General features: G+C 52.9%; 1 protein-coding gene across 2 annotated transcripts in view; it reads left to right on the top strand.

Moving 5' to 3' along the window:
• Positions 1 to 12,068, top strand: part of LOC132385392 (serine protease hepsin-like) — a 43,790-nt gene that overhangs the window by 10,157 nt on the left and 21,565 nt on the right. For both annotated transcript variants that reach the window (XM_059957433.1, XM_059957434.1), the window contains one exon: positions 68 to 232. In XM_059957433.1, coding sequence (XP_059813416.1) covers positions 68 to 232 — 165 coding nt within the window. The remainder of the gene's footprint in view (positions 1 to 67; positions 233 to 12,068) is intronic.

Below are 12,068 nucleotides of genomic sequence, written 5' to 3'. Positions count from 1 at the left end.
ATGCACAGACACACACACACACCACACACACACACAAACACCCTGACCCTGTGCTCTATCTCACCAGGGTGACAGCGGAGGACCCCTGGTGTGTGAGGATACCCTCTCAAACAGATCCCGATGGCGCCTAAGTGGCATTGTCAGCTGGGGAACGGGCTGTGCAATGGCAACTAAACCTGGCGTCTACTGCAGGGTGACGGATTACCTGTCGTGGGTGTATCGGGCAATGAAGGTATGAGCTGCGGGGCAGCAGATACTCGCAGACAGAGTGAAGCTCCCGGGGTCAGACACAGAGTGAAGCTCCCTCCACACCATCCCATCACACACTCCCGGGGTCAGACACAGAGTGAAGCTCCCTCCACACCGTCCCATCACACACTCCCGGGGTCAGACACAGAGTGAAGCTCCCTCCACACCGTCCCATCACACAGTCCCGGGGTCAGACACAGAGTGAAACTCCCTCCACACCGTCCCATCACACACTCCCCGGGTCAGACACAGAGTGAAGCTCCCACTACACTGTCCCATCACACAGTCCCGGTGTCAGACAGAGAGTGAAACTCCCTCCACACCGTCCCATCACACACTCCCGGGGTCAGACAGAGAGTGAAACTCCCTCCACACCGTCCCATCACACACTCCCGGGGTCAGCCACAGAGTGAAGCTCCCTCCACACCGTCCCATCACACACTCCCGGGGTCAGACAGAGAGTGAAACTCCCTCCACACCGTCCCATCACACACTCCCGGGGTCAGACACAGAGTGAAGCTCCCTCCACACCATCCCATCACTCACTCCCGGGGTCAGACACAGAGTGAAGCTCCCTCCACACCGTCCCATCACACACACCCGGGGTCAGACACAGAGTGAAACTCCCTCCACACCGTCCCATCACACACTCCCGGGGTCAGACACAGAGTGAAGCTCCCTCCACACCGTCCCATCACACACTCCCGGGGTCAGCCACAGAGTGAAACTCCCTCCACACTTTCCCATCACACACTCCCGGGGTCAGACACAGAGTGAAGCTCCCTCCTCACCGTCCCATCACACACTCCCCGGGTCAGACACAGAGTGACTCTCCCCCCACACCGTCCCATCACACACTCCCGGGGTCAGACACAGTGTGAATCTCCCTCCACACCGTCCCATCACACACTCCCGGGGTCAGACACAGAGTGAAGCTCCCTCCACACCGTCCGATCACACACTGCCGGGGTCAGACATAGAGTGAATCTCCCTCCACACCGTCCCATCACACACTCCCGGGGTCAGACACAGAGTGACTCTCCCCCCACACCGTCCCATCACACACTCCCGGGGTCAGACACAGAGTGAATCTCCCTCCACACCGTCCCATCACACACTCCCGGGGTCAGACACACAGTGAAGCTCCCTCCACACCGTCCCATCACACACTCCCGGGGTCAGACACAGAGTGAAGCTCCCTCCACACCGTCCCATCACACAGTGCCAAAGCAGGGAACAAAGGTTAGTTCAAAGTTTGAGCATTAGGAAGTGTTTCTGGGACTGAACCCGTGTAGTGGAATACTTGAATAATCTGTACGAATGCGAGGAGGCTGATTTTGGTGGATGGTTCAGTGCGGTGACGGTCTGTACGGTGTCTACTGGACTATTGACTTTTATTACCCTATGTTTACAGATGTACGGTGAACAGAGTGGGGTATACCTGATGGATTAAAGACTGTATCGTGAATTATTGATCTTCCACTATGAATATCGTCTCCTGAATACATATTGATAGTTTTGTATATTGAATCAAACAGTTTTAAATCATCCTTTGTGTTTAGCATTACTTGGAATCTGGTCTTAAATTTACAAAAATGTCCTCCTCTGCCAATCCCACTGAAGGTCACCACTTTCCTAAATATTTTGGGGTAGTGTTGAGTGTTTTATGTTGGTAATGGGGCTCCAATTTTTGAATATTTCCTGACACCGGTGTCCCCTGCGTGGCAGGATGGGGGTAGGAGTGGTTTCTAAAAGGAGAGATAATGGTCTTTCAGATTTTTATAAATGACTAGGTGAGCTGTTCCCCGATGGTTGCTCTTGGGATTTGGGATGAGGCTGGATGGTGTTTTGCAAATTCTTCCAACCATGCAGCAGAGGGATTTGGGAATATCACGAATGGGAGCGTACCTTCGCCTTGTTGGCCATGGGATAGTCTGGAGTAGAGGCTTCCAGTGTGGACCCATTTGATCCCAGAATAGCTTTGCTTGCCATTTCTCGCTCCTGCACCCGTGTTTTACTTTAGCCCTGGGATAATGCAAACTGTGTGTCAAATCTTGGCCCGTTCGGGATGCAGGAGGGAGCCACAGCTTTTCCCCTTTATTTGGGGGCAGTGATTTGCGGTGGTGTCTGACGCAATGATGTGGCTCACTAAATCGGAAATTCACATCTTTAATTTCTTATACAAAACATAATTTCGTACTCACAAACTTGTACAGTTAACTAGTTAACAAATTTGCTGTTTTATCCACTGACCTCCTGCCTAGTTCAACATAATAGGAAGGAGGGGGTTAATGCAATCCCCTTCCCTCATTACTGGAGTTGGGACAGATGTTTAACTGGAACCTCGATTCTGGTTGTTGCTGGGAACACAGTCACCCTCATAAACTGCAGCTCAGATCCAAACTACTTACAAAGGAAATCTCTTGTGAAGCAAAAAATGTGAAACACTTCTTCACAGGAACAAGAACAGGCCCTTCAGCCCACCGTTATGCCATACTATTTAAACTGGTAGTTAACTGCCTAACTGAACTAATCCCTTCTGCCTACACGATGTCCATATCCCTCCATTCCCTGCGCATTCTCAATCACCTCTGTCGTATCTGCCTCCACCTACACCCCTTCCTACACATTCCAGGTAGCCGTCACTACGTAAATCCTGTCCCTCACCTCTCCTTCAAGCATTCCCCCTCCCCCATGGTAAAGGCACTGGCTATGCTGTAGCGTTAGAAACCTCCAGCAGGACTCCTCAGAGTCTCTGCTCCTCCGCAGTCGATCCAAGATTATCCAACCCTTTCTAATGGATCGTCCAGGCAGGATCCTGGTCACCGTTTCTGCGTCCTCTCCACACGCCTCCTGTAACAGAGACCAGAGGACTGGCCACAGTCTGCGTTTGCCTTCTGGACCCGGAACCGATGTTCCAGCAGGTCAGGGAATCCCCGGGTACCCTGATGTTGGCGGTAAGCTGGATGTGGTGTCCCCTTGCCTTTCTCCCCGATCCATCCACTCCCCGATCCATGCACTCCCCGATCCATGCACTCCCCGATCCATCCACTCCCCGATCCATCCACTCCCCGATCCATCCACTCCCCGATCCATCCACTCCCCGATCCATCCACTCCCCGATCCATCCACTCCCCGATCCATCCAATCCCCGATCCATCCACTCCCCGATCCATCCACTCCCCGATCCATCCACTCCCCGATCCATCCACTCCCCGATCCATCCACTCCCCGATCCATCCACTCCCCGATCCATGCACTCCCCGATCCATCCACTCCCCGATCCATGCACTCCCCGATCCATGCACTCCCCGATCCATGCACTCCCCGATCCATGCACTCCCCGATCCATGCACTCCCCGATCCATGCACTCCCCGATCCATGCACTCCCCGATCCATGCACTCCCCGATCCATGCACTCCCCGATCCATCCACTCCCCGATCCATCCACTCCCCGATCCATCCACTCCCCTTCTGATTCATACTTGGAACACCCCTTCGGCCTCAGGCAACCGACATGAGATAATGAACCCATCGGATTGATTCGAGCTGCTCTCACTCTGGTTCAGTAACCTTGGCAAGTCATGTGAACGGCTCGACCCCAGTGATGGAGTGTGTGTGTGTGAGAGACTGTGAACGGCTCGACCCCAGTGATGGAGTGAGTGTGTGTGTGAGAGACTGTGAACGGCTCGACCCCAGTAATGGAGAGTGTGAGAGACTGTGAACGGCTCGACCCCAGTGATGGAGAGTGTGAGAGAGACTGTGAACGGCTCGACCCCAGTGATGGAGAGTGTGTGAGAGACTGTGAATGGCTCGACCCCAGTGATGGTGAGTGTGAGAGAGACTGTGAACGGCTCGACCCCAGTGATGGAGTGAGTGTGTGTGTGAGAGACTGTGAACAGCTCGACCCCAGTGATGGAGTGTGTGTGAGAGAGACTGTGAACGGCTCGACCCCAGTGATGAATTGAGTGTGAGAGACTGTGAACGGCTCGACCCCAGTGATGGAGTGTGTGTGTGAGAGACTGTGAACGGCTCTACCCCAGTGATGGAGTGTGTGTGTGAGAGAGACTGTGAACAGCTCGACCCCAGTGATGGAGTGTGTGTGAGAGAGACTGTGAACGGCTCGACCCCAGTGATGAAGTGAGTGTGAGAGAGACTGTGAACGGCTCGACCCCAGTGATGGAGTGTGTGTGAGAGACTGTGAACGGCTCGACCCCAGTGATGGAGTGTGTGTGAGAGAGACTGTGAACGGCTCGACCCCAGTGATGGAGTGTGTGAGAGAGACTGTGAACGGCTCGACCCCAGTGATGGAGTGGGTGTGAGAGACTGTGAACGGCTCGACCCCAGTGATGGAGTGTGTGTGAGAGAGACTGTGAACGGCTCGACCCGAGTGATGGAGTGAGTGTGAGAGAGACTGTGAACGGCTCGACCCCAGTGATGGAGTGAGTGTGTGAGAGACTGTGAACGGCTCGACCCCAGTGATGGAGTGAGTGTGTGTGAGAGAGACTGTGAACGGCTCGACCCCAGTGATGGAGTGTGTGTGAGAGACTGTGAACGGCTCGACCCCAGTGATGGAGTGTGTGTGTGAGAGACTGTGAACGGCTCGACCCCAGTGATGGAGTGTGTGTGTGAGAGACTGTGAACGGCTCGACCCCAGTGATGGAGTGTGTGTGAGAGAGACTGTGAACGGCTCGACCCCAGTGATGGAGTGTGTGTGTGTGAGAGACTGTGAACGGCTCGACCCCAGTGATGGAGTGTGTGTGTGTGTGAGAGACTGTGAACGGCTCGACCCCAGTGATGGAGTGTGTGTGTGTGAGAGAGACTGTGAACGGCTCGACCCCAGTGATGAATTGAGTGTGAGAGACTGTGAACGGCTCGACCCCAGTGATGGAGTGTGTGTGTGAGAGACTGTGAACGGCTCTACCCCAGTGATGGAGTGTGTGTGAGAGACTGTGAACGGCTCGACCCCAGTGATGGAGTGTGTGTGTGAGAGAGACTGTGAACGGCTCGACCCCAGTGATGGAGTGTGTGTGTGTGAGAGACTGTGAACGGCTCGACCCCAGTGATGGAGTGTGTGTGAGAGACTGTGAATGGCTCGACCCCAGTGATGGAGTGTGTGTGTGTGAGAGACTGTGAACGGCTCGACCCCAGTGATGGAGTGTGTGTGTGTGAGAGACTGTGAATGGCTCGACCCCAGTGATGGAGTGTGTGTGTGTGAGAGACTGTGAATGGCTCGACCCCAGTGATGGAGTGTGTGTGAGAGACTGTGAATGGCTCGAACCCAGTGATGGAGTGAGTGTGAGAGACTGTGAATGGCTCGACCCCAGTGATGGAGTGTGTGTGTGTGAGAGACTGTGAATGGCTCGACCCCAGTGATGGAGTGTGTGTGTGTGAGAGACTGTGAACGGCTCGACCCCAGTGATGGAGTGTGTGTGTGTGAGAGACTGTGAACGGCTCGACCCCAGTGATGGAGTGTGTGTGAGAGAGACTGTGAACGGCTCGACCCCAGTGATGGTGTGTGTGAGAGACTGTGAACGGCTCGACCCCAGTGATGGAGTGTGTGAGAGAGACTGTGAATGGCTCGACCCCAGTGATGGAGTGAGTGTGTGTGTGAGAGACTGTGAACGGCTCGACCCCAGTGATGGAGTGTGTGTGTGTGAGAGACTGTGAACGGCTCGACCCCAGTGATGGAGTGAGTGTGTGTGTGAGAGACTGTGAACGGCTCGACCCCAGTGATGGAGTGTGTGTGAGAGAGACTGTGAACGGCTCGACCCCAGTGATGAATTGAGTGTGAGAGAGACTGTGAACGGCTCGACCCCAGTGATGGAGTGTGTGTGAGAGAGACTGTGAACGGCTCGACCCCAGTGATGGAGTGTGTGAGAGAGACTGTGAACGGCTCGACCCCAGTGATGGAGTGTGTGTGAGAGAGACTGTGAACGGCTCGACCCCAGTGATGAATTGAGTGTGAGAGAGACTGTGAACGGCTCGACCCCAGTGATGGAGTGTGTGTGAGAGAGACTGTGAACGGCTCGACCCCAGTGATGGAGTGAGTGTGAGAGAGACTGTGAACGGCTCGACCCCAGTGATGGAGTGAGTGTGTGAGAGACTGTGAACGGCTCGACCCCAGTGATGGAGTGTGTGTGTGTGAGAGACTGTGAACGGCTCGACCCCAGTGATGGAGTGTGTGTGTGTGTGAGAGACTGTGAACGGCTCGACCCCAGTGATGGAGTGTGTGTGTGTGTGAGAGACTGTGAACGGCTCGACCCCAGTGATGGAGTGAGTGTGAGAGACTGTGAACGGCTTGACCCCAGTGATGAAGTGTGTGTGTGAGAGACTGTGAACGGCTCGACCCCAGTGATGGAGTGTGTGTGTGTGTGAGACTGTGAATGGCTTGACCCCAGTGATGAAGTGTGTGTGTGAGAGACTGTGAACGGCTCGACCCCAGTGATGGAGTGTGTGTGTGTGTGAGACTGTGAACGGCTGGACCCCAGTGATGGAGTGTGTGTGTGTGAGAGACTGTGAACGGCTCGACCCCAGTGATGGAGTGTGTGTGTGTGAGAGACTGTGAACGGCTCGACCCCAGTGATGGAGTGTGTGTGTGTGTGAGAGACTGTGAACGGCTCGACCCCAGTGATGGAGTGTGTGTGTGTGTGAGAGACTGTGAACGGCTCGACCCCAGTGATGGAGTGTGTGTGTGAGAGACTGTGAACGGTTCGACCCCAGTGATGGAGTGTGTGTGTGTGTGAGAGACTGTGAACGGCTCGACCCCAGTGATGGAGTGTGTGTGTGTGTGAGAGACTGTGAACGGCTCGATCCCAGTGATGGAGTGTGTGTGTGTGAGAGAGACTGTGAACGGCTCGACCCCAGTGATGAAGTGTGTGTGTGAGAGACTGTGAACGGCTCGACCCCAGTGATGGAGTGAGTGTGTGTGAGAGACTGTGAATGGCTCGACCCCAGTGATGGAGTGAGTGTGTGTGAGAGACTGTGAACGGCTCGACCCCAGTGATGGAGTGTGTGTGTGAGAGACTGTGAACGGCTCGACCCCAGTGATGGAGTGTGTGTGAGAGAGACTGTGAACGGCTCGACCCCAGTGATGCAGTGAGTGTGAGAGACTGTGAACGGCTCGAACCCAGTGATGGAGTGAGTGTGTGTGTGAGAGACTGAACGGCTCGACCCCAGTGATGGAGTGTGTGTGAGAGACTGAACGGCTCGACCCCAGTGATGGAGTGTGTGAGAGAGACTGTGAACAGCTCGACCCCAGTGATGGAGTGTGTGTGAGAGAGACTGTGAACGGCTCGACCCCAGTGATGGAGTGTGTGTGAGAGACTGTGAACGGCTCGACCCCAGTGATGGAGTGTGTGTGTGTGTGAGAGACTGTGAACGGCTCGACCCCAGTGATGGAGAGTGTGAGAGACTGTGAACGGCTCGACCCCAGTGATGGAGAGTGTGAGAGAGACTGTGAACGGCTCGACCCCAGTGATGGAGTGTGTGAGGGAGACTGTGAACGGCTCGACCCCAGTGATGGAGTGTGTGTGAGAGACTGTGAACGGCTCGACCCCAGTGATGGAGTGTGTGTGTGTGTGAGAGACTGTGAACGGCTCGACCCCAGTGATGGAGAGTGTGAGAGACTGTGAACGGCTCGACCCCAGTGATGGAGAGTGTGAGAGAGACTGTGAACGGCTCGACCCCAGTGATGGAGTGTGTGAGGGAGACTGTGAACGGCTCGACCCCAGTGATGGAGTGTGTGAGAGAGACTGTGAACGGCTCGACCCCAGTAATGGAGTGAGTGTGTGTGAGAGACTGTGAACGGCTCGACCCCAGTGATGCAGTGAGTGTGAGAGACTGTGAACGGCTCGACCCCAGTGATGCAGTGAGTGTGAGAGACTGTGAACGGCTCGACCCCAGTGATGGAGTGTGTGTGTGAGAGACTGTGAACGGCTCGACCCCAGTGATGCAGTGAGTGTGAGAGACTGTGAACGGCTCGACCCCAGTGATGGAGTGTGTGTGAGAGAGACTGTGAACGGCTCGACCCCAGTGATGCAGTGAGTGTGAGAGACTGTGAACGGCTCGAACCCAGTGATGGAGTGAGTGTGTGTGTGAGAGACTGTGAACGGCTCGACCCCAGTGATGCAGTGAGTGTGAGAGACTGTGAACGGCTCGACCCCAGTGATGCAGTGCGTGTGAGAGACTGTGAACGGCTCGACCCCAGTGATGGAGTGAGTGTGTGAGAATCTGTGAACGGCTCGAACCCAGTGATGGAGTGAGTGTGTGTGAGAGAGACTGTGAACGGCTCGACCCCAGTGATAGAGTGTGTGTGAGAGACTGTGAACGGCTCGAACCCAGTGATGGAGTGTGTGTGAGAGACTGTGAACGGCTCGAACCCAGTGATGGAGTGTGTGTGAGAGACTGTGAACGGCTCGACCCCAGTGATGGAGTGTGTGTGAGAGAGACTGTGAACGGCTCGACCCCAGTGATGGAGTGAGTGTGTGTGAGAGACTGTGAACGGCTCGACCCCAGTGATGGAGTGTGTGAGAGAGACTGTGAACGGCTCGACCCCAGTGATGGAGTGTGTGAGAGAGACTGTGAACGGCTCGACCCCAGTGATGGAGTGAGCGTGTGAGAGACTGTGAACGGCTCGACCCCAGTGATGGAGTGTGTGTGTGTGAGAGACTGTGAACGGCTCGACCCCAGTGATGGAGTGTGTGTGAGAGACTGTGAACGGCTCGAACCCAGTGATGGAGTGTGTGTGAGAGACTGTGAACGGCTCGAACCCAGTGATGGAGTGTGTGTGAGAGACTGTGAACGGCTCGACCCCAGTGATGGAGTGAGTGTGTGAGAATCTGTGAACGGCTCGAACCCAGTGATGGAGTGTGTGTGTGTGTGAGAGACTGTGAACGGCTCGAACCCAGTGATGGAGTGAGTGTGTGTGAGAGAGACTGTGAACGGCTCGACCCCAGTGATGGAGTGTGTGTGAGAGACTGTGAACGGCTCGAACCCAGTGATGGAGTGTGTGTGAGAGACTGTGAACGGCTCGAACCCAGTGATGGAGTGTGTGTGAGAGACTGTGAACGGCTCGACCCCAGTGATGGAGTGTGTGTGAGAGAGACTGTGAACGGCTCGACCCCAGTGATGGAGTGAGTGTGTGATTCGTCCCCTCGTGAGGGGTTGTGTGTGTGGGGGGGGGGTGGAGGAACCAATTCTTCCTGTAATGGGAACAATTTAAACGTAAATTATTACACTAATCTGAAGTATGAACTCAGTGCAATGCTGGAATTGCTCAGCAGGTGAGGTGGCAGCTTGAGGCAGAGGGACAGTCAGCGTTTTGGGCTGGTGAACTAGCTCCCATGCATACAGGTGCAGAGGCTGTCAGAGATGCAATAGCCATGAGGAAATGATAAATGTACGTTAGTCACAGTTTTTGCAAGGACACAATTAGAACAAAAATCAATAGACAATAGGTGCAGAAGTAGACCATTCGGCCCTTCGAGCCTGCACCACCATTTTGAGATCATGGCTGATCAACTACTATCAATACCCGGTTCCTGCCTTGTCCCCATATCCCTTGATTCCCCTATCCATAAGATACCTATCTAGCTCCTTCTTGAAAGCATCCAGATAATTGGCCTCCACTACCTTCTGAGGCAGTGCATTCCAGACCCCCACAACTCTCTGGGAGAAGAAGTTTGTCCTAAATGACCTACCCCTTATTCTCAAACCATGCCCTCTGGTACTGGACTCTCCCAGCATCTGGAACATATTTCCTGCCTCTATGTCCAATCCCTTAATAATCTTATATGTTTCAATCAGATCCCCTCTCAATCTCCTTAATTCCAGTGTGTACAAGCCAAGTCTCTCTAACCTCTCCGTGTAAGACAGTCCAGACATCCCAGGAATTAACCTCATGAATCTACGCTGCACTTCCTCGACAGCCAGAATGTCCTTCCTTAACCCTGGAGACCAAAACCGTACACAATACTCCAGGTGTGGTCTCACCAGGGCTCTGTACAAATGCAAGAGGATTTCCTTGCTTTTGTACTCAATTCCCTTTGTAATAAAGGCCAACATTCCATTAGCCGCCTTCACTGCCTGCTGCACTTGCTCATTCACCTTCAGTGACTGATGAACAAGGACTCCGAGATCTCTTTGTATTTCTCCCTTACCTAACTCTACACCATTCAGATAATAATCTGCCTTCCTGTTCTTACTCCCAAAGTGGATAACCTCACACTTATTCACATTAAAAGCCATCTGCCAAGTATATGCCCACTCACCCAGCCTATCCAAGTCACCCTGAATTCTCCTAACATCCTCATCACATGTCACACTGCCACCCAGCTTAGTATCATCAGCAAACTTGCTCATGTTATTTTCTATGCCTTCATCCAAATTGTTAATGTAAATGGTAAACAGCTGTGGTCCCAATACCGAGCCCTGTGGCACCCCACTAGTCACCACCTGCCATTCTGAGAAACACCCATTCACCGCTACCCTTTGCTTTCTATCTGCCAACCAGTTTTCTATCCATGTCAATGCCTCCCCCCCCCAATGCCCTGAGCTTTGATTTTACCCACCAATCTTCTATGTGGGACCTTATCAAATGCCTTCTGAAAATCGAGGTACACTACATCCACTGGATCTCCCCCGTCTAACTTCCAGGTTACATCCTCGAAAAACTCCAACAGATTAGTCAAGCATGATTTACCCTTGGTAAATCCAAGCTGGCTCGGCCCAATCCTATCACTGCTATCTAGATATGCCACTATTTCATCCTTAATAATGGACTCTAGCATCTTCCCCACTACTGATGTCAGGCTGACAGGTCGATAGTTCTCTGTTTTCTCCCTCCCTCTTTTCTTAAAAAGTGGGATAACATTAGCCATTCTCCAATCCTCAGGAACTGATCTTGAATCTAAGGAACATTGGAAAATGATTACCAATGCATCCACAATTTCCAGGGCCACCTCTTTTAGTACCCTAGGGTGCAGACCATCTGGACCTGGGGATTTGTCAGGCTTCAGTCCCATCAATCTTCTCATCACCGTTTCCTTCCGAATGTCAATCTGTTTCATTTCCTCTGTTACCCTATGTCCTTGGCCCATCCATACAACTGGGAGATTGCTTGTGTCTTCCTTCCTTCGTGAAGACACATTAAATTCTTCTGCCATTTCTCTGTTTCCCATAACAATTTCACCCAATTCATTCTTCAAGGGCCCAACATTGTTCTTAACTATCTTCTTTCTCTTCACATACCTAAAAAAGCTTTTGCTATCTTCCTTTATATTCCTGGCTAGCTTGCGTTCGTACCTCATTTTTTCTCCCCGTATTGTCTTTTTAGTTAAGTTCTGTTGTTCCTTTAAAAACTTCCCAAACATCTGTCCTCCCACTCACCTTAGCTCTGTCATAGTTCCTTTTTTTTTAATGCTATGCAATCTCTGACTTCCTTTGTCAACCACTGTGGCCCCTTCCCCCCTTTGAATCCTTCCTTCTCTGGGGGATGAACTGATTTATCTGCCATTGCTGTTCCACTGTCTTTTCTGCTAGGCTATCCGTCCAGTCAACTTTGGCCAGCTCCTTCCTCATGGCTCCATAGTTTCCCGTTCACCTGCAACACTACAAAATCCTTTGTAAAAGTGACTTCAGGAACCGAATGGTTGAAAGGGAAGTAGCTGTTCTTGAACCTGGTTCTCTACCTGGGGGCTGTGAGACGATGGGGATTTTTGATGATGGATGTGAGGGCGATGGGGGCAGACTTGTCTGTACACACGGTCACACGCCATTGTTTGCAGTCACACACAGGCTAGTTTTTTATCGAGCACCC

This window comes from Hypanus sabinus (assembly GCF_030144855.1).
Source record: "Hypanus sabinus isolate sHypSab1 chromosome 1 unlocalized genomic scaffold, sHypSab1.hap1 SUPER_1_unloc_2, whole genome shotgun sequence".
NCBI classification, from domain to species: domain Eukaryota; kingdom Metazoa; phylum Chordata; class Chondrichthyes; order Myliobatiformes; family Dasyatidae; genus Hypanus; species Hypanus sabinus.
This window is presented reverse-complemented; position numbering and strand designations above follow the sequence as displayed.